Below are 23,280 nucleotides of genomic sequence, written 5' to 3' on the forward strand. Positions count from 1 at the left end.
AGTGCAACGCATATACTTTGTCTGCATCTTTTGCACTGTTCCATTCTCTTTTGTATGTCAAGGCTAAAAAGGCAGAATTGAAAAATGCGGTATATTTGTTTGTTTGTTTGTTTGCTTATTTATATTTAGGGACTGAATGCATTGCCTAATGCAGAGGGTGTCACCAATATATATATATATATATATATATATATTAGTTTGGTTGCAAAATTATATTGAGCAATACTGTCCTGGAAGGTTGCAATGTCCAGGTTGGTAGTGATGGAAGCAGAAATTTGGTTCCAGCCAAGAGTTGTTTTTTCTGAATAAAAGAGTCATAAAATAAGTTTTTTTCTGCAAGAGATGCAGCAACATTTAGGTTATAGTCAAAATGGAGGGAAATATAGCTGGGAGTTAGGAGCTGGTCTCCGAGAGCGCAATTAAAATGATAAATATTGTGATAAAGGCATAACCCAGCACATTTGGCTAGGTGACAGGTCAGGAGGACTTAATGCATGTTTCACGGACATGACACTAGGAAATTGTGGAATAGTTAGGCAAAATGAAATAATTTTGAATATTCTGGATGACATGAACTTGGTGCTGTGAAATGAGTGAAGCTACATGTTACAGTTACAAAAAAGAAAAGAAATAAAAAATAAAAATAAAGAAGAATATGAAAAGAAATGGGTAACTCTGACTGCATTAGCTAATGTTCACTGACACATTTAATGAAAGATGCTTGCACAAACCACTATCACTACAGCAACACAAACTATCAAACAGACACTACAAGCAAAGTGCAACAATGGGAAGCCAAGGGCATTAAGCAATCAGTTTGTTTTTGCTTGTTTTATCCTTTTAGTTGTTTGTGGTGGTGTAGCAATATTGGAGTGGTTTATTCAATTATATCTTAAGTTGTTTGTTTGAATAAACTTCAGTTGAGTGTCAGAACTATTGTCTTGCTTCTTCCCTTGCATGTCTATCTCTCTGCACTTTTATACAGCCCCCATTAATGCATGCAAACTGGCCTACCCTCCTGTTCAGTTTGCCTTAAATTTTAGTTCCAGATGAAACTTCATTTTAAAGTGTGCTGTATTTGGGAATAATGTTGGAGGGACAAGAAAGAGGGCAGAGCATGGTGGTTTAACATTTGTAATCATAGACAAGTATGTAGACTAAGAGGACACACAGATTAAAAGTGGAGGCAAGAGCAAACAAATTTTGGCTAGGAATAATTGGTAAATTGTGGAGAAATGTACCATAATGCTCGCATTGAAGAAGGACTAGGCAAATGATGGCCTGTTTGGAGGAGTGGGGATAACATAAAAAAAATTTCCTGCCACAGAAATGGGACACAGATGGCAAAGAATAAATTATAGTTGACTACGAAACTGACTGACTTCACTGTTCCTGTGATAAGATTGCAGCAGGAACTGCACAAACACATGCCTATGGATTAGTATGGCATAGACCTGACAAGTCCAGTTTGTGTCGCACTTGTCTTCAGACATTGCTTGACACACCTACTAGTATTAAAAACGAATCCAATCGAAAATGGTGTTATGTATTTATTTCCTTTACATTAATAGCAAATTAGTTTTTTACAACTACAACTTTTACAACTAGTTTTACAACTTTTACAACATTTGCCTGCCGTGCTCCATGCACTTTTAAAGAAAAGGTGAGTGTTGAAATCATTTTTCAGTGGGCTTTTTGAAAAACTTCAGGTTTGAGTGCACAAGGCTTGAGTTGTGTTGTTCATTTAGAAGCTAACAAAATACTGCATTTGACTTTCCACTCCACTAACTGTACTTGTTTCCTTTCTTGTGTTTTCATTGTTTTTCTAACTGCCTTTCCTGGAAACGTATTAAAATATGCACCATGTACATCTGCAGGTGATGCACTCTCCATAAACAGCCTTGAATTTGGTGCGCGCGATAGCTCACTGTCCAGCCGGCATGGATCAGTGTTAAGCCTTGATTTCCGGCTAGGCAACAGCGACGATGAGGAATCTGCTTCAGCCAGGACAGGGTGTTCAGATGAAGCCCGTGTAGCCGCCACAGCTGACAGTCAAGAAGAGGCATCTCCATCTGCCAATTCATCTGGTAAGGCCTTTCAAGTCCATTCATATAGTTTGCATTTGTTTAGTTCACAGTGCATACATAAAAAAAAATGTCTTCATGCAAATATTATAGACCGCTTAATTCATTTTTCCTGGAAATGATGCTACAACTGATGCTATCATGGCACATGTCTTTTTCACTTAATGTTGATTGTTAATAGACATGTTTCAAATATAGACATATGCTAGTATTATCCATACTTCAGATTCTATTTGTGTAAAGGCTACATAGTAAGAATGAATGTTAACATGATTATGAGATCAAATTTCCCCTATGCATTTTGTTTTAGCAAATAACTGCAGCTGTTTCGAAAGGTCCAACAATTACAGTTTGGGATCAAGTGACCTAACAAATACTTGCAGTTATTGCCAAGGGAGGAGAAAGTACCTGCTATTGAAAGAAGTTGTTGAAGGTAGACAGTGTTTACACACTGCAGCAATGAACATGTCCTTTACTTTAATTTTCTCTCTCTAGACACGACATCAGACACACAGCCTGAAGGCACAGCTTCCATGACAGAGCAACCGGTGCTACTTTTGGACAAGTACAGCGTGATTCGAGGCATGAACCAGGTAAAGCAGCTGTACCAGTACTTCACATCACCAAGCTCATGCTGTGTAGACAAATCTGTGGTGTAGGCAGAGACACCAGGAAGTGCCCAAAGGAATGTGACTCATGTCAATTCAATCTCTTAGGGGAGGCATTTCTTTGTTTGCCTTATTAGAAGCTTGAATTATCTGAAATGTGTAATAAATTGTGGTTCAAAATGGAATTATGAGTTACATGAACAAATGCCATATAGTACTCGCTTGGTTGAGTTCTGAACAGATATGCGAGCAGAACAGGTATACAAATTCTTTAGCATGCCTCATAATCAGAAAGTGGTTTTGGCACGTAAAACCCCATAATTTAAATTCTTTAGCAAACAGTGTTAATAATGGGACACAGGAAAGATGCTCATGACACAGGCGCTGACTTCCAACTAGTATGTTTATTGCACGAGTTGTCTTGGTCAGGCCGCCATTGGAATATGAACCTGGCAACGTTTAACGCTAGAACGTTATCTAGTGAGGCGAGTCTAGCAGTGCTATTGGAGGAATTAGAGGGCAGTAAATGGGATATAATAGGGCTCAGTGAAGTTAGGAGGCCAAAAGAAGCATATACAGTGCTAAAAAGCGGGCACGTCCTGTGCTACCGGGGCTTAGCAGAGAGAAGGGAACTAGGCGTCGGATTCCTGATTAATAAGAATATAGCTGGTAACATACAGGAATTCTACAGCATTAACGAGAGGGTGGCAGGTCTTGTTGTGAAACTTAATAAGAGGTACAAAATGAAGATTGTACAGGTCTACGCCCCTTGTAGGGTTTGGAGGGGACGGGACGTCGGGATGAAAACCCAAAACTTGGGAGGAATTTATTCTACATTATTTACAGGAGAGGTGAGCGTCAAGTATCAGACGTACAGTCATTACGGGCCGGCAGCAACTCGGACGCTGCGGCCCGCGGCAAGAAGTTCGAGAGAGGTGAATCAGGGAATCAGGGCATGTCCCAGAATCCTCAGGTCTCTCTGGAAGGCTTCTTATAAGCCCTTCGAGCACTGCAAGTCACGTCATGTTTGACCAATGGGAGAGTCCACTCCGATGACGCCACTTGCAGCCAATGGTAGGCGCCCGTGTCGCGTGGCACACCTGTCGGGGCTCTCTGCGGTCTTGCCACGCAGACTGGCAATCCACTTGTAGGCTGGAGAAGGAGCGGGGGGGGCGCTCGTGCACCTGCTTCATTGTCGGATGCCCACCTGCTCCCGGTGACTCGGCTCCGCAGCGGTGGCAAATGCCTTCTTCAAAGACGAAGGGGGTCGATTGCGCTCCATTGTCCCAGGCCCCCTTCTAATCCCGGCGACGCACGAACTTGTTGCCTTAAACTTGTTTGCACGGCCGCTTCTCTGGAATGCGCTTTCCTGCCTCTGCATTCCTCAATTAGCTGTGCTGCCACTCGAAGCGGTTTGGGGAACTCGAAGTAGCCTCAGGAACCAGCTCCATATCTAACAGCTCGTCCTCGCCCCGGTTGTTCTGAATGGCCGGTGAACTCAATTCGCTGGCCAGGAGGAACGCAGAAAGAAGCTGCAGGGTACTGGGGTCGAGCCTCGTTTGACGAACTTCGGGATCCTAGGCCCTGGAGAACAAACGTCAAACAAACAAAACAACACAGCGCTGCCCCACGTGTAAGCGCAGGCTCTTCGCCCCTGACTCGCCAGACTATTACTGCGTCAAAATGAACCCTGATCTTTTAGTTCCCCAATTTTGACAACAGTTCCAACCACCCTTCCAAACAGCTATCCATTTCTCCTCGATTGCCGACAAGACCAGAGTACTATTGTTGTTGCAACACAAAAGGGTCGTCGAGGATGCAAACAACAAATGAAAACAGCCGAACATAACATAAGTGGCCTAACTACACGAACAGCATGTTTCCAATCTATCGCAGTGGCGTACTTATCACACGTGTTGGTGCCACTGAACAATCTGGTCAACCTCACAAGTACGTAATCACAAGCGCACTAGCCTTGTGGTCACTAAACAAAACGCGTACTTGCATTGTAGGCAAACTTTTCACTTACGCTTACTCACGTTTTTTCCCTGAAGGTCCTACAGGACACGTGACGTAAACGAACAATTAAACTTGCGGGACTTACACACTCCGCAGAACTCTTAAAATGATGCGTCTTCTACTAACTCTTTCCACGCACGTTCACTAAAGAAGTCAGAATACGGCTGCCCTCCATACACACTAGCAACCCAGTCATAAAGTCTGCTTCCTTCCGTCCACACAGGACACGCGCTAATGGAACTAAGAACGCTTCGCCGTGCAAATCATGCACTCACTGAAAACCTACGCGCTTAACCTTACAAAATTCAAAAATACTTAAAAAGAAAGAAGGTTAAATAACACACGCGCTTTACCATAGGCCTTTCGACGATAACCTTGAACTTCAGGTTACTCACACATACAAAAAGAAAGCCTATTTACTTATTAATGAGCATCTCGCGAGACTACATGTTTACATAAACCTCATCTTTCAAATCTCGAGCTTCTCGAACGAAAACACAAACAAAGCTCAAACCTTACATATTGAAAGAAATCCTAGTCTCAAATCGCGAAAACATTCCGATGCTCAAAATAAAACACAAAACAACACGTTTTACTTCTACGGAAGCTCTCTTGGCTTCCCGTTCCCGATTGCTTACGACTGACTCATACTTTGAGTCTAACCCGGGGTGGACGTGGTCTGAAAGCTACCCTGGCTGCCGAGAGACAACAAAAGGGCTGATTCACTATCAGCTCCCCCAAGACGTTACGGTCTCCTGCCAATTTGCGTCCTCGCGCCCCGCTTTCAACATAAACTCGATTGACCGCGTCGCTACTCCCCACCTGGTCTCGTCCTGCCACCTCGCGTTTCTTCGAACTGCACGCTGAGCTATGAAAAGAACTACGGAACGACGAGGAGCTTAGCTGCCTCGTGCCCTTTGTCCGCGTCCGTACAGAACATTCTTCGCGGTCCCCCTTTGACCGGTGGCTCGAACTTTTTGGATGCGTCAACATCGTCCTGGACGACGGCACCTTCTTCCTCGCGCCCTGCCCTTTTGGGTTTCTCGCCATCTTTGGCGGCGCTACATTAATTACCGACTTTCGGTCTTTAACGCGCTTCTTTTTACGGCGCTTTCTCTTCGCACTCACTTTCATGTCGCCTCGTGCTTCGTGCTGGCCGGTACACATTTCGTCGGCCCGGATCGGTCTCTTACCCGCACAGTCTGAGTGATTCTCACTTAAATCAACACTCTCTCTGCCTCGACTGGCGGACAGCTCAACCGACTCTGGCACAATGCAGCAGGCTTTACTCGAGTAAGACAACTCGCACTCTTGCGAACTGCCCTCTACTACATTGCCCAGCTCACGCTGTGAATCGGCACACAGCCCGTCGGTATCGATCGCTGTCTCACGCGCACAGTCCGAATGATTAACTGAATCATCCCTATCTAGGCCATCTAGACTGGCGGAGAGCCGCACCGATCCCTGAACAATGCAGTTGTATTCTCTTGAGCTACACAGCTCGCAATCCTGAGAATTACCCTCAACTGCATCGCTCAGCTCGCACTTCATTTCTGCACGCAGATCGGGCTCTACATGGGTGCTCGCTTCTGTCGCGTCAACAGTACCCTTTCCCTCGCTAGCAACCTCGCTAACCTTACCAGCGACGCACACACGCGGTAACTGTGCCAATTTGTTCGCAGCTGGCCTAGCTGTCTCCACAGTCATCTGTTGGCACAGCACCTCGTCGCTCTCCTTGCGGCCTTTAACGGCCTCTGTTGCCACTAAGGCATCGTTAGCAGCTAGCCTTTTCCCTTCACCTATCAATCTGCAGCCAATCTCACAGGCACTACTCTTTTCGTCGGCTTCTGGCGAAAGTCTAGACACTTCCTCATTCTTTCGCTCTGTACTTCCTACAGAATTCTCAGACAGCCGTTGTCTCTGTGCCAATAACTGATCACAATCCTGTATCGCTTTGATCAGTGCTGCTTTCTCTCTCTCATACTTTTCCTCTCGCTCAAGCTTACGTTGATTCTCACGTTCGCGTGCCTTCTCACGTTCGTGACGCTGACACCTAAGAGTAAGTTCTTGAAGCTCCTGCTTCCGTTCATTCTCGCGTTCTTCACGCTTAAGCTCACTCCTAAGTTCACGACGCGCTCGCAAACGTACACGACGCTCTCGCTCCCGTGGCTCCTGTATCACTTCCCAAGCAAGCTCAATGCTTTTGTGATCATTGCCACTATCATTAATCGCCTTTATGATAGCTGGCGTTTCCATCCGTTCGTCCGCCTCAACTCCCAAATCGTCGCACACCAACAACAAATCCAACCTCGTCAACCCTCTAAGATCCATGGCAGCTGCCCCGACAGGTGGTTAGAACTGTTTTCCTTAATTAATTTGTGCAAACACACAATGCAACAAATTCCCGATTCCCAGAACTATCAAAATTGAACACACAACCTTTGAGTCTGGCGAATCATAAGGAAAAAAACCACGCGCTCACTTACGGTTGCAGCACTCTGCCATCCGGTTCATCTGTCCGCTGTTCCCGGTTCCTTCCGGACTCCCTGGGTCGAAGGCTCGCTCCTTCTTCGATACTCCAAGTTTCTTCGGACCTCTTTCGACGAAGGCTCACTCTTCTTCGCTCTTCCCGGTTCTTTAGGATCTCTCTTGACGAAGGTTTATCCGTAGCGCTGCCACCAGCTGATGCATTCGGAGGCGATCCCACCGCTGCCACCAGATGTAGGGTTTGGAGGGGACGGGACGTCGGGATGAAAACCCAAAACTTGGGAGGAATTTATTCTACATTATTTACAGGAGAGGTGAGCGTCAAGTATCAGACGTACAGTCATTACGGGCCGGCAGCAACTCGGACGCTGCGGCCCGCGGCAAGAAGTTCGAGAGAGGTGAATCAGGGAATCAGGGCATGTCCCAGAATCCTCAGGTCTCTCTGGAAGGCTTCTTATAAGCCCTTCGAGCACTGCAAGTCACGTCATGTTTGACCAATGGGAGAGTCCACTCCGATGACGCCACTTGCAGCCAATGGTAGGCGCCCGTGTCGCGTGGCACACCTGTCGGGGCTCTCTGCGGTCTTGCCACGCAGACTGGCAATCCACTTGTAGGCTGGAGAAGGAGCGGGGGGGGCGCTCGTGCACCTGCTTCATTGTCGGATGCCCACCTGCTCCCGGTGACTCGGCTCCGCAGCGGTGGCAAATGCCTTCTTCAAAGACGAAGGGGGTCGATTGCGCTCCATTGTCCCAGGCCCCCTTCTAATCCCGGCGACGCACGAACTTGTTGCCTTAAACTTGTTTGCACGGCCGCTTCTCTGGAATGCGCTTTCCTGCCTCTGCATTCCTCAATTAGCTGTGCTGCCACTCGAAGCGGTTTGGGGAACTCGAAGTAGCCTCAGGAACCAGCTCCATATCTAACACCCTACATCCAGTCATGATGACCAGGAAGTCGAAAGCTTCTATGAAGACGTGGAATCGGCGATGGGTAGAGTGAAAACTAAATACACTATACTAACGGGTGACTTTAATGCCAAGGTAGGCAAAAAGCAGGCTGGAGACAAGGCAGTGGGGGAATATGGCATAGGCACTAGGAATATCAGGGGGGAGTTATTAGTAGAGTTTGCGGAACAGAATAATATGAGGATAATGAATACCTTCTTCCGCAAGCGGGATAGCCGAAAGTGGGCGTGGAGGGGCCCGAACGGCGAGACTAGAAATGAAATAGACTTCATACTCTGCGCTAACCCTGGCATCATACAAGATGTGGACGTGCTCGGCAAGGTGCGCTGCAGTGACCACAGGATGGTAAGAACTCGAATTAGCCTAGACCTGAGAAGGGAACAGAAGAAACTGGTACATAAGAAGCCGATCAATGATTTAGCGGTAAGAGGGAAAATAGAGGAATTCCAGATCAAGCTTCAGAACAGGTATTCGGCTTTAACTCAGGAAGAGGACCTTAGTGTTGAAGCAATGAACGACAATCTTGTGGACATCATTAAGGAGTGTGCAATGGAAGTCGGTGGTAACTCCGTTAGGCAGGATACCAGTAAACTATCGCAGGAGACGAAAGATCTCATCAAGAAACGCCAATGTATGAAAGCCTCTAACCCTACAGCTAGAATAGAACTGGCAGAACTTTCGAAATTAATCAACAAGCGTAAGACAGCTGACATAAGGAAGTATAATACGGATAGAATTGAACATGCTCTCAGGAACGGAGGAAGCCTAAAAACAGTGAAGAAGAAACTAGGAATTGGCAAGAATCAGATGTATGCGTTAAGAGACAAAGCCGGCAATATCATTACTAATATGGATGAGATAGTACAAGTGGCTGAGGAGTTCTATAGAGATTTATACAGCACCAGTGCCACCCACGACAATAATGAAAGAGAAAATAGTCTAGAGGAATTCGAAATCCCACAGGTAACGCCGGAAGAAGTAAAGAAAGCCTTGGGAGATATGCAAAGGGGGAAGGCAGCTGGGGAAGATCAGGTAACAGCAGATGTACTGAAGGATGGTGGGCAGATTGTTCTAGAGAAACTGGCCACCCTGTATACGCAATGCCTCATAACGTCGAGCGTACCGGAATCTTGGAAAAACGCTAACATAATCCTAATCCATAAGAAAGGGGACGCCAAAGACTTGAAAAATTATAGACCAATCAGCTTACTGTCCGTTGCCTACAAACTATTTACTAAGGTAATCGCAAATAGAATCAGGAACACCTTAGACTTCTGTCAAGCAAAGGAACAGGCAGGATTCCGTAAAGGCTACTCAACAATAGATCATATTCACACTATCAATCAGGTGATAGAGAAATGTGCGGAATTCAACCAACCCTTATATATAGCTTTCATTGATTACGAGAAAGCATTTGATTCTGTCGAAACCTCAGCAGTCATGGAGGCATTACGGAATCAGGGTGTAGACGAGCCATATGTAAAAATACTGAAAAATATCTATAGCGGCTCCACAGCCACCGTAGTCCTCCATAAAGAAAGCAACAAAATCCCAATAAAGAAAGGCGTCAGGCAGGGAGATACGATCTCTCCAATGCTATTCACAGCGTGTTTACAGGAGGTATTCAGAGACCTGGATTGGGAAGAAATGGGGATAAAAGTTAATGGAGAATACCTTAGTAACTTGCGATTCGCTGATGATATTGCCTTGCTTAGTAACTCAGGGGACCAACTGCAATGCATGCTCACTGACCTGGAGAGACAAAGCAGAAGAGTGGGTCTAAAAATTAATCTGCAGAAAACTAAAGTAATATTTAACAGTCTCAGAAGACAACAACAATTTACAATAGGCAGCGAGGCACTGGAAGTCGTGAGGGAATACACCTACTTGGGGCAGGTAGTGACGGCGGATCCGGATCATGAGCCGGAAATAATTAGGAGAATAAGAATGGGCTGGGGTGCGTTTGGCAGGCATTCTGAGATCATGAACAGCAGGTTGCCATTATCCCTCAAGAGAAAAGTATATAACAGCTGTGTCTTACCAGTACTCACCTACGGGGCAGAAACCTGGAGGCTTACGAAAAGAGTTCTACTCAAATTGAGGACGACGCAACGAGCTATGGAAAGAAGAATGATAGGTGTAACGTTAAGGGATAAGAGAAGAGCAGATTGGGTCAGAGAACAAACGCGAGTTAATGACATCTTAGTTGAAATCAAGAAAAAGAAATGGGCATGGGCAGGACATGTAATGAGGAGGGAAGATAACCGATGGTCATTAAGGGCTACGGACTGGATTCCAAGGGAAGGGAAGCGTAGCAGGGGGCGGCAGGAAGTTAGGTGGGCGGATGAGATTAAGAAGTTTGCAGGGACGGCGTGGCCACAATTAGTACATGACCGGGGTTGTTGGAGAAATATGGGAGAGGCCTTTGCCCTGCAGTGGGCGTAACCAGGCTGATGATGATGATGATGTCTTGGTTGACCCTTCTGCATAAGGCATTCAGCTTTCCTGGGGCTGAAAAAACAACCGAAACACCCGCTCTTCCCATTGTATTTTTCTATCTGTGGGACCTTCTGAAGGTATACAAGCATGCACAACTGTCACCATAAAAGCATTGTTGGTTTTGACAGTTAAATCTTGTGATGGTGCTGATGAATGTCCAAAGCAGCCTGAATATCGATCAAGCACATTTTGCCTATTACAAAAAAATATCTCTGCATCAGCTATCATTCACTGTGTTATCTTGCTGCTGAGAAACCAAAAGGCTTAATTGGATGAAAAGCCTCTTCTGAATTAGGTGGCTTCAGAATGGATCGGAAACAAGTGCAGTTGTCGATTAAATGAGCTTGAATTTTTACGAACTGACTTAAGTTCTGTGATGCCACAGCGATCCGACCTTGCAACCGCCAATTTCACTGCTCGCGCACCATCAGCATGCTGAGTATGTCATCGTTAGCTTTTTGGTCGGATCACTGCGGCACTTAGTAGCATGCTACAAAATTGGCTGGAGAGCCTAACAGCTTGTGTAATGACAGTGGAGTGACTAGGTTCCCGCCTAGGTTTCAGCCCGAGATCTGTTAGACAATTTCCTAAGTACAGCACGAAAGTTATAGACACCAGGCTTTACAAGTTGCCCTAGTTTGTCGTTGCATAAACAGTTACCTGTGGGAGTGCATTTTTGTATTTTTTGTGTTACTGCATTTGTTCTTGGCTAATACATACGCACATGTGCTGTAGAGAGGGAAATAAACTTGTAATTGCAGCCCCTAGTGAGAAGAACCTGACCTGTTGTGGGCTGGTAAGTTTATTAGTCACGTGGAGCCTTCTGGATGAGAGCTGAGACGGTCTTGGTGTGGTCCACAAGGGGCTGAAGTACCTTTTAGGTGATGCCATTCACATTGCCCAATGTTGGGTATTTGAAATGTGCTTGTAAAGGATGGGCACAATCGGGGACTTTTGAAGTGGCCATAAGCATCCTCACTTTCTGATGGCCTAGCAGTGATATGCATAGCCCCGGCAAGCACTGGAAGTGCCGTCTGCTTCACTGTTTTCAGGATGCTCCAGTTGGGGAGGCAGCCTGCCTGGACAGCTGGACACGCTGCTTGGAGAGTGTGCGTGAGCTCATCAGCGAGGCTGAGTCCGTCTTCAACCGGGAGGCCAGCAGTCAGGTGTGCAGGGAGGCACTAGACACTGCAGAGGGCACTGCCTACATGCAAAGTGAGCCATTTATATCTTGTGTTTTATTTATGCGATAAGCGTCAGCCTGTGTGATGTGAACAGAAGTGGCAACACAACGCATCGCATCAATCAAGCCACACGCTGTTCTCATAGCGTCAGCTTGACACAGTTTTTGGAAGCAGCACTTCTCCTGCTTCATCTTCTCTGAAATTCCCTTTTCGATTGATTGAATCGCTTGTGAAATGTAACTCATTCTATTATTCTATTTGCAGGCCTGATAGCCATTTTTTGAACAGGATGCAGTATTTGTACCTACACTATCCGCACATGGCTCATGCTGTGTTCTCGTCGCTCTTGCGTTGAAACGATAGACCGCAAAAACACGCTACTTCGCTTGCTGCTGACGCTGCACTTGCTCACAACAGCGTTTTTACAGCGAGTGTCCACACTCATCGAGTGTGATGTGTTCATGTTTCCTCGTGCGCGCTGACACCACGCTTGCTAATTCACTTAGTAAGCGATTGTTTCCAAGTTTATACGGCCAATAAAACTACTATCCTTACTTCGTATAGCTGTGCACTAATTTGTTATCGCAATCGATGCTTCTCCCTGTGGGCAAAACTGTGACTTTTTTGTAAACAAAAAAGGTGGCACCCACGCAAGTGTAATGTGCTGCTATTTTACGCAATTTTAGTGCAACGCAATCGCATTTGAGCACATTTTGAAGCCTGCTAGCATTGCGCAAGTAGGTAATATGCGAGGTTACGTTCCAACAAATTTTGTTGACGCGGGATTGTAGTGCAGCATCATTTTGTTGTCGAGGGGTACAAAATGCGTCGAATCCTATGGGCGTTTGCCGGGGATACGAAAATATTTCGTTGTCGCATGAATTTCATAGTCGCAAGAATTTCGTAATCATGGGATTTCGTTATCGCGAGCTTCGACTGCTATTATATGCTTTACGGCATAACAAAAGTATTGCGGCAAAACTGACTTTAGGAAACCAGCCGTTGTTGTGGCGCACGTATTAGGCCATTGCCAATTTTTCTGACTAAAATATTGAGTGTGCGCTAGATTACTACTTTGTCTAAGAGTTTTAATACCATTTGTACGTTAGTTTTCTACTTTACTCATAGAAAGTGGTGCACATATTTTATTCAAAGGCGTGAGAGGATTGTAAAAATATTGCCAAATGAATCAGAGGTGTGTTATGACGTTGTTTCTGCATATTGTTTAGTTCGACCCACAGGATAGTTCGATGAGTTTTATCAGCCCGTCAGGGTCGAATTAATGGAAGTTGACTGTATATCATATCTGTCCGCTTTATATGCTTTAACGGATGCAGTTTACTGAACTGCAATATGTGCTTTTAGTGCACAATTACGGATTTGTAAACTATGTGCGACTATGCTTTTAGTGCAGAATTACGGATTTATGAACTATGTGCGACTATTTTTATTTTATTTTTTCAAATTTAGCAATTTTGAAAATATCTTGTGAACAATATCCGGCCCTAAATCAAAATTCCACTTCCAACGGGCACTAGGATTTAAATTTCTCATGAATGCAACAGATTTCTTTAAAATCAGTCCTGGGGTTACCGTATCTCAGAAAAGCATTTCAGCATTTTACATGTATTTGAATAGGCATCGTCAGAGTTGGGTCCAAGCTAAAGCTTCCCCTTAATGCAGGGTAGTCTGTCGCAGTTAAAACAAATGTTATGGTGTTATGGGTACTTTAGGCAATAAGATGGACAATTCACTTGGCCCACAAACTTGGCTAAAAATGTAATTGGGGCTTCTGCTAGCTCATTTTCCAACTCTAAAGTCTCAGTTCAACATTCACATGTATAAATGGCTATTGTTTTGCCTAGGTGTGTCACTACAGTGAGTAAATTAACTTTCATACTGCAAACAATTTATTCTGTAGAAAGTTGAAAGCTGAGTTGAGTGTAATCGTCCAATTAAAATAGTAATTGTCATATAATGAACTTGTGGTTACAGTTAAACTAAGGAAGGTTACTGTAAAAAGCGGCAATGATGGTGCGAACCAACCCTATCAGAATATCTGTATTAGTTGTTATTGCCATGTTGGTCAAAGCACCATAGTATATATATGCTTTCCCTACAGACACTTGTCAACAAGCTTCCCTCTAGCAGTCTTGGTAATAAACTTGACACATCCGGTGACTGGGTTTCACTGCCGTTTCCTGCTAACACGCAGACCTGGCAGAAATCTACAAAGTATGTCAGCGCATCGCCCTTTCATCACGCCTGACGGGCCTGCAGTGTGAGAGCCTGGACAAGCTCTGCGGCGAGGTGCAGGACATCTGGGAGCGACTGGCCTCGTATCTTGAGAACTCCTGCCTCTTTGTAAGCCACCTATGCTTTGCTTGCTACGAGTTCACTTACACACTGACCAGAACAAAGGAACCATGAGCTGGCTTGTTCAGAAAGTATGTTTGTCTGCTGGCTGCCGTGGCACTGTAACCTTTTTGTGAACTCAAGTTCATTTGATCAAGCTTATGAAAATTAGTGGGACTCCTTCAATTATTCATTTTCTTCCGGAAGTTGGTTATCAGCCTAGAATGCATAGGAAGGCTTTTTTCTTTTTTTTTAACTAAAGGTCGCAGCCTGTTCCTTTGTTTAACCCTTTGAGGGTCGATTTTTTTCGCCATATGCAACCGCCCAGGGTAGATTTTTTGTATTGCAGATTCCAGTCCTTCTTAGGGACTTATTTCAAAAAAAATTTACCGCAATTTTTTTAGGGTGACCGTAAAGTGAGAAAAAAAATCTTTTGCGTTGGTGCATATGCACTCTTAATCCATGAATAACAACAATAAAAAAGAAACTAAACTTATCTGAATTAAAAATTTTATGCATCTTTATGCACATAGTTCAAGGCTTTGAAAATCCACTCACGAGAATAGTTCACAAGCCTTAAATGTTCCTGCTCTTACACTAATACGTACGTCCATAGCGTAATCGAACTGCGTAGGTGCGTGCACTCAAGATAACTGTTTCGTTGTGTGCCCATCAAAAAAAGCAACACGTGTGACAAACTTCCGCTTATCTTCATCTTATTGCCAACCAGCTAGGGCAATTAGTTTTAGCCAGTCTTAAAAAAAAGAAAAGAAACGGAAGCGCATACACAGCGGCATCCTTGCTATGCGCACCCCTGTGAGCACTAAACGAGCGAGAAACAAGCGGTTGTCCTTTGAGCGATTAGGTACGAGATAGCCATGAGTTTCGCAAGCGCAAAAAGCTGAAACCGCCTGCAAAACAAAATCCAAACGGCCGCCCGCCCACCCGTGCTCCAATGTGCGAGCAGTAGTGTATAGACGTGCGGGAGCAAACTAGCGCTAAAACAAACCATGCAACGAAAACCGAGAGAGGTAGGCGCGTGAAAAAAGATTCTCTGTATCCCCACATAGTGGCAGCACATGACAGAAAAGAAAAAGTTGGGAAATTGGCGCGCTTTTTAAAGGTACAGACAGTGTCGTAAATATACGGCATCGACCATTTTCGGACTTGTTCGCGGCGCCGTATATTTACGTCATTGACCGTCAAAGGGTTAACCTCATTTGGATAAGCTTGTTCAATGATTGTGGCAGCACAATGCCTGGGGTGTAATGGTGCTAAATGCAATGTTCCAGGTTTGGTTCTTGGCCATGAAGTTGTGCTTTAACAAACGAAGAGTACAAAAATTCCTATATACTGAGAGTTCAGTCCACAACCTAACCTAACCTAACAGCCAGATAGCAGAACGTCTTTAGTGCACCTTTGTCCCTGTCGCAGTGTAGTCTTCGTAGATGTCAGAGTCACTTTGTGTTAAACTGAATTTACGAACTCAGTGCACCTGCTCTTCCTGCGCACTGCCTCAAGTTCTTGGATGTTTTACTGCATGCAGACTTTGAAGGTACCTCCTGCCGAAGATTCCAGGTGGCTGCCGAGCGCCGAGGAATCAGCCAAGTCGTGTGGTGTGTGCCTTCTACATGTTGACAATCCTGACATTGCATCTTCCAAACTTTCCTACAGCGGCCGCGAGTACCACTCTCCATGTGCCAACCTGTGGGTAAACTGTGTCAACTCGCTACTCCCTGCAGTGACTCCGGTGCAACTGCTCTAACGAGGAAGACGGTGCACACCTCGTCATGCATACTTGCGTCATTCCCTCCTGCCCCACTCCAATTATTTTTTGCCCAGACCCAAGAGTCAAGACCATGTATTTGCCTGGTGCATTGTCAATCAATGAGTCATCTAATGACAGCAACAGAACCTTGATTTGTGGTGTTGCTCTACAGAGAGAAAAAAAAATGTTTGCGAGTTGGGATATCTGTTGGCTTCGTTCTCACACAGATGTCATGACTATTTTGAAAAACTGAGCCAACATTGTTGTGAATGGTGTAGATAATGCTTTGGTGTGGTGTCCTTGCAGTAGCAGATTGTGTTGTCGTCAAATGTTTCGAAGCCACTCCATGAGTGACAGAATCTGTTGCAAGGCCCTGTTGTGGGATTCCTGTGACAAGCCTGATTCTTTGAAGTTCTGGAGATTATGGAGCACTGCCCTTCTTTATCTCTGAGGCTTTCGAGCAAGAAAAGTTCTGATTGCTGACTGACGTAAGTCGCGTTGTTGGCATCATGAAAGTGGAATGTGAAATAGCGAACCTGCCCTGGGGCCCAAATTACTTGTGCTTGGGGCGTTCGAAACTTTTCACAAAGACTGTGTAATGTTGCAAATTGAGAGCAGTGTTTACACAGCAGATTAATTGCTCCGAGAGCATGCCTGCAAAGATAGTTGAAGCAGCAGAAACATAGTAAGAATGGGGGGTCAGCAAGGGCTCTCATCGAAGCGGTGTAGGTAACCTGCTAGCTTGCATTGACCGCAACTTGTTGTGCATGCTGTTGCGTGTTTAGGGAAAAGCATAAAAGCCATTGGAATGTTGTCGGGAACTCCTTGATTCTCGATTTGAAGGTCTTGTCAGAGACATCAATTGGATGTTTCAGCTAAGCCAAGGCGAAACGCTTTTATTTTGAGAACATGTAAGTTGCGAAACTATCAGGGAACAAACTTTGTTTTTAACATTACACCCATGATTTGTGTGCTTGTGCATTTGGCTTGCATTTAGAGCGACCCTGTTACGTTAGGCTAATGCAAACTTCTGGCAAACGTACCTAGCTTGGCCCATTGTGCCAGAATGTTGTGAGAACCGGTGTTCATAAAGAATTGAGGTGGCCTGCTCTCTTTATCATTCTTTAACTGTGGCATAGCATTAAAAAGATTGCAGCGTGTTGCCTTAGTGCATTTATTTTTACACTTAACACTTTTAGCATAGCTGGTATTATAGTTAATAGCATATTTATTTATCCTTTTTGCTAACCTTGCCACTTGGGGAGGCAGCAATTGGAACTGTTGTTTTATAATATTATGTTCTCTTTTGTAATATGTTGACTATGTTGACATGACCCTTTATGTGACTCATTTGAGACACCCCAGCCATATTAAGTGACTGAGTAGGCTTTTTGTTATTGTGCACAAATGCTTAAGGATTTATCCTTAGTAGGTGTTTATGAATGCTAGCGAGGCATGCATTACAGCTTCCCAATTGTGCACTGTGTAGGCAGTTGTGTAGAGTCAAATGGCTATGAAATGTGATCTGTTAATACTGTGTACATAAATAAACCTTTTCAAGTGCATATGATTGCTGTTCTATGACATCTGTGCTTCACGTAAAGCTAGATATATACATATATTAGCATCACACTTCATCAGGTGCTGTTTCGCTGGGTATGATTGAAGAGTAGTATGGGTAAAGAATTCTGCTTGATACAGAAGGGTAAGATTATGATCAGTGCTTACTTCAGCAGCTTGCAGTGGATAAAAAGTTCCACACAATATTGTGCACAGTTGGGCCTGGTTGCTGTAGTACAAAAGAAGGAGCTTTCTCATGCTACATAATCATAGAATACGGGGTGCTTTTTTTTTTTACATGATACATAATTTTTCAAAATCGCTGGTGGCAGGTAGTGTAACTGCAGTCCTTGAGCTGGATCACTCGGAACAGTGCACATTACTTGCACAAGAAGTCAGAATGCATGATAACTAAGTAACAAAATTTCAATAATTAACTTTTGAATTAATTACTTTGTGGCATGTATCGCAATTTACAAATCGTAGTCAGGGTTTTTGCAAGGTGAAGCAACTTGGAGCGAATGCTGGGAATGGCACTGGTTTCGAGATATGATCTGTCAAACTTGTGGTAAAAATGCGCTGTTGTTCGACTTGCTTGTCAAAGAAATTGTTTTACACATTGAAGCACAAAAGTATATGGGACGCCCATGTATTTTGTTGCCAACTTTGGGAACTAACATCTAGAAACTGATGTCATATTGAAAATTAATTCCAAGTGAATGGGCCTTTTGAACTCACCGGTTACAACTCTTAAATTGAAATATGGTACTATAAAGTAATTAAGAAACATAATTAGTAAAATTAGTTAAGTTGATTATGCATTTCAATTTCTCATGCAAGTACTGTCTGCCTACGAGTAAGCTAGCTCAATGTCTAGAGTTGTGCTATCTTCCACGGTTTACTTTTTAATATTCTTTACAATCTAAAAAAAAAAAATACACCCTGTATGTCACTGTCACATCCACTTGTCTTTGTAGGTTCCTCATATACCCCTGGCACCCAATGTAGGGCCGTGGGGGAGTTCCACTGGTTTGTAAATTTATGCAAAGTTTTGTGGCCTTTTATTGGCCAGATTGTTCTTGCAGTATCTGTAGCAGAAGCTTCTTGCCATTGGTCAAATAAATCTGCTAGTGATATTATACTGGCTGTGACTAGATATGTGGTCGCATGCGTAAATGTACAAGGAATTGCTTTTTAAGGTGAAGTAATAAGTAGAGAAAAAAATATCAGCTGCGACTTAATTAGTAATACATACACGTCAAGAACAGCAGTATGCTTTAAGGGACACTGAAGGTAAAAGCTACTGCATTTGTAAATTACGCCTCGACAATACCAAAAAAAAAAGCCACTGTTACTTTGAGAGGAGGCTTGATAGGCCAGAAAAGACTTTAAAACAATAAATTCACCGATTACGGTACTCCCTAATGCGAAATTTGAGCAAAGCTCTATATGTGAGAGATGTATGCTTGCCAATATTTTGTGGTATGATTATATAGGTATGCAGTTTGTATTAGGCAGACAATGCTGTGAGTAGCTTGGCTGGTGTGGACACGTTGTCTCATGCGGCGCATTGCAAACAGTGTGAAGTGGGGTGCGACTGCCTCACCAATCGAGAGGTCGTGAGAGGCAGCGCATGGGTGGCTTGTGGGTGCAATTTACAGCAGCCGCCGCAGACAGACCTCTACTCATGTAACGCTTTGTTTCCATATATGGTATCGGTGGACGTGCTCGCCGCATGCCTTATCTATCAATGTCATCGGTGAACAGATGGTGTGTTACGTTGGCGGCATCTCGTAGCAGTCATCGCTGCAGAGCCTGTCTTGTGCGGCACTACGCTTTTCTTCTCCTGCTTTCGCCATAGCCTCTTCTTCTGCTTCCCGCCTCATGGTTCTGCTTCACCCTCCTCCTCTGTTTTCCTCCTCGCACTCTCTTCGCTATCACTGTCTTTCATCCCCCGCTGCACTCTGCATTTGCTCTTTTATTCTTCGCTGTGCTCGTTTGCTCGGTTATGCCGAGAGATATTCAATGCAGGAATGGGTGCCTGAGAGCTGCACCCTAAAATGTCTGGTGATGCTGCCTTGAAGTTCCTGCACTAGTTCGCCATAACGTCATGGATTTTGACGGCATATGCTAGAGCCTAGTTAGCTTTTTATGAGTAAAGTTTGACTTAATTGAATTCTAGAGGAGCGAAACGATATGCTGGACCACATTGGCCCAAATGTAGAAGAACGCTTTGAAATTAATGACGTTAAACTGATGTAGAAATGCGGGAGTTGTGGTGCCAAATTCAGAAAATGAAAGTGTGGCATTCAGTTTCTCTTTTAGTACTTAGCGTCTTACTGTGAAATAACAGGAATTAAGTTTTGAAACAATACTTATCAATAGACACTAATTCAGTGTTTTTCTTTGGTGTTACTTTAAGGTGAACTCCTCAAAGCCCACAGGCATCTCCGAACGTAATCTTTATTTGATGCTATAATCTACACTAACTAAAGTCTGCAGAAGGGAAAGCTGTTGGAAGCTTTGAGGAGGGCGGGTCTTGGCACCTGCTGCTGCACTGCCTACCGTGGCAGCCCATTCAAACAGGGGCTCTACAACTGCGGGGTGCAGTGGGAACACCTCCACAGGTTCATGGCAGGGGGCTGCTGCTCTCACCCCCATAACCTGAGAGCCAGCTCTCCTCCATACAGTAAATTACACACCGATTTAACAACGAAAAAATAAATATAATTAAGCTCCAGCTACTGCCCTAACACTCAAAATGCACTTCCAGAGCCCCTGCATTTAGTTAACGTTAATCACGCAACTTTAATGATTACGGACTTCAGGGTTTCATGACACATACTTGCTCGGATCCTGCTCTTTCCATCTACACGCGTCTTCCCGTGGCGATCGTTTGCAAAGGGTCCGCAGCCTATAAGTCTGACCATGGCCTCTGAGATTCAAACGTGCGCCAGTGATCTCTGCGTACACAGCTGGCCGTGAAATCTTTGGCCGCGACGCGCGAGACGTGGCAGTAGTCCGACTCATCCCCAGCGGCGGTCGTGCTGAACTAAGGACTTGCGCCGCGATAAGGGAGAACTGGGAGCACTAAGCATGCAGCAATCTCCCCTCCCCCATGTGGAGACGGCGCCGGATATGTCCTTGGTTAGGAGGGGTGCGAAAGTTGAAACGCCGCAAGTTGAATTCGGAGACCTACGCCGCAGCAGCCACATTCCGATGGGGTCAGAATGCGAAAGCACTCCTGTGCCGTGCGTTGGGTGCTCGACAAAGAACCCCAGGTGGTCTAAACCATGGTCCCTCTAATGGCGTACCCTATAACCCCACTTCGCAGTTTCTGGACGTTAAGGGCGGGAATGTGCGCGAATGGCGCTATTCGTTCATGGCGATCGAAAGAGCGCAGGATGACGCACTTGTCCGTGTTTATCCACTCAAACACACGCGCGCACGCTGCTGGAGAGAGATAAAGGTTACTACGTCTCATAAAAGCTGCGACGATATCGGATCGTTGTGGTGACTTCCTGGTGCTTCGCGATGCCGCACAGAGCAAGCGGTGAAGTCTGCGAGCGAAAACGGATCACTCAAGTTTTTACCTGAAACAGATATAGCTTGTAGCCGTCCTGACGACGGAAATGCCAGTATTGACGATCGATATCCCGTCGACAATAATTAACAGGCAGCGCAACGGCTCGTACGTCGGGTAACAGCCGGGATATATATCTCTGTCGGAGAGGCAGTCGAATGTCGTTTACAACGAACGACATTCGTACATAATGTCATTTGTTTTCTGTCGCACGGGAAAAGGTTATGACTCTTTCAAAACATCTTCAAGGAATGTAGGAACGTGGTGGGCATACTTATAAAACTACTCGATACTTGCGACAGACGCCACTATAGTTATGACTGTCGTTGTTAAAGAAAATTCGAACTATCGGCGCGGGAGAAATACTGCGCAAACCTCACTGTGGTCCCAGTGTAGTATGTTTTTGCTGACTACAGGTATATACGCACGTATATTGGTCAGAGCTCGCTCACACCACGCCGGCATTCTGCGCTCTGCGGCATTCAGCATTCAGCTAGTGGGACAGCATATATTTCGCAAATACAAGTGGGAAACTGAATTGACTCAATGCATTTACTCAGTCCCGTGGGTTATCTGATTCGGCAACGGTTTCGTCCATATGAAACGCTGGTTTCGGCGACACGACGCAGTCACAGAATAAAACGCAGTGACATAACTCGGTTGATTGGGCGAAGAGTGGCGGACCTATTGGGCTGCAAATTTCAAAATAAAGTAGTAAAATAGATCTACGTGCAGCGTTTAACGGCACCGCTTCGGACCGATTTACTACACTTTAAAGCTAAAACCTGGAAATGAATGAAGTTTGTTGCATTCCTGATCAATACGGCCTTCCGTCAAATTCAAAAAGCGCGCGGTGGCCTATATTTGCATGCTGCGTGTGCGATAGCGACTGGTGGCGCTCGTAGCCAACCTGTGGTGGCGGCAGGGGTTATGCTTACAATTCTTATTTTCTTTCAGAGAAATATTTCACGGAGATAATCAGCTCAGTTTATATATATCCTTTTTTTTGTCTTTTCAACATTGCGCAAGATGTGCGCGTTAGCGCGTTAGGGAGAGAAAAAAATTTATGAGTTATTTACAGCAATGCCTAGAGCACCCTAGCGTCGAAACGTTGCATTTGCCGCCAGGACTGGCACGGTTTTACGCGTGACAGGCATAGACAGACTTGGATGTTGTAGCGGCGGCCTACTGCGGCCCACTCGCCCGCTTCGCGCTCGTTTTCCGTCGCAAGTTGCGAACACTCCTCTAAAGCAAAACAAGCAAGTCTAGTGGGTTGCGGATCACAAGTGTTGCTCGAGGAGTGCGTGTATGTGTGTGTGTGTTCTGCTTAGGCCCGTGTAACATCGCATCCAGGCCGTACTTATGTGTGCTGTCCGTTTTGCGTCGTGACAACTGGAATATACGCCGCCTCCTCCCGCCGCCTTCAGCGTTTTCCTCCCGAAAGGATTCGCAGGTGGTCGCCGATGACAATTTGTCTTTTAAGGTAAGGCGAAGGCACTTGGGATCCCACTCCTTCTCCGCCGTCTCAGCGCTCGCGCCGCCGTCAACCCTTCGTTGCCGGTTGTTCCTTTCGTATTTGGCGGCACGCGTTGATGTGCGTCGTAAGCGCACGACCTGCTCCGCGGAAGATAACGTTCAAGGCGAGCCCATATGCGACAAGTGTGTGCAGGTGCTAGCAAACAATGCTCTCGTTCTTGCTCCGTCGCCAGCGTTGCGCAGAGCGGTCAGCGGTGGCCTTGTAAAGCTCGACGGCGCGTTAACGCGCCTGTCTCCGTTTATGAAAAGTTCTGAATAGGCGGGCCTGTGCACGACAAAGGTTTCACACACGGTGCGCTCCCTCGCATCAGCGCCTTATTGATGCTGCGAACGGGAAGCCGATCGTGGTCGCTCCTCCAAGAACATCGTTCTAGCTCGCCTCAGCAGCCTAGCATCTCAGTACAGCAGCGAGGAGCCAGAAAAGCGCATACGCCCCTGGCCTACCTGTTGATCCTCTTGGTCGTAAAAGGAAAAAAAAAAAAAGAGCCGTTGCCGTGCGACTCGCGGAGGTGAAGGTGCGCGTATGGGTGGCCGCCAAACTTGGAGCGGCCTTCACGTCGGATTGTCGTGTTCGGGGCCGCGGTAAAAAAAAAAAAAAAAAAAAAAAAAAAAAAAAAAAAAACGAGCTCGCTCGT

The 23,280-nt window shown here is 45.3% G+C and overlaps 2 protein-coding genes across 6 annotated transcripts in view; both read left to right on the plus strand.

Moving 5' to 3' along the window:
• LOC135903652 (synergin gamma-like) overlaps positions 1-17,531 on the plus strand; it is a 37,739-nt gene extending 20,208 nt beyond the window's left edge. For both annotated transcript variants that reach the window (XM_065433973.1, XM_065433974.2), the window contains exons 8-12: positions 1,878-2,087; positions 2,580-2,677; positions 11,712-11,874; positions 14,059-14,207; positions 15,745-17,531. In XM_065433973.1, the coding sequence (XP_065290045.1) occupies positions 1,878-2,087; positions 2,580-2,677; positions 11,712-11,874; positions 14,059-14,207; positions 15,745-15,963 (839 nt within the window). In that variant the 3' untranslated portion in view covers positions 15,964-17,531. The remainder of the gene's footprint in view (positions 1-1,877; positions 2,088-2,579; positions 2,678-11,711; positions 11,875-14,058; positions 14,208-15,744) is intronic.
• A 4,730-nt stretch (positions 17,532-22,261) lies between these two features.
• Kank (kank) overlaps positions 22,262-23,280 on the plus strand; it is a 79,823-nt gene continuing 78,804 nt past the window's right edge. For 3 of the 4 annotated variants that reach the window (XM_065433975.1, XM_065433978.1, XM_065433977.1), the window contains exon 1: positions 22,263-22,592. The gene's annotated coding sequence lies outside the window, so the exon portion shown is untranslated. Of the gene's footprint in view, positions 22,593-23,280 lie in introns of all 4 variants that reach the window. The other variant, XM_065433976.1, reaches the window with a different exon arrangement.

The sequence above is a fragment of the Dermacentor albipictus genome, chromosome 9, assembly GCF_038994185.2.
Source record: "Dermacentor albipictus isolate Rhodes 1998 colony chromosome 9, USDA_Dalb.pri_finalv2, whole genome shotgun sequence".
Lineage (NCBI taxonomy): Eukaryota > Metazoa > Arthropoda > Arachnida > Ixodida > Ixodidae > Dermacentor > Dermacentor albipictus.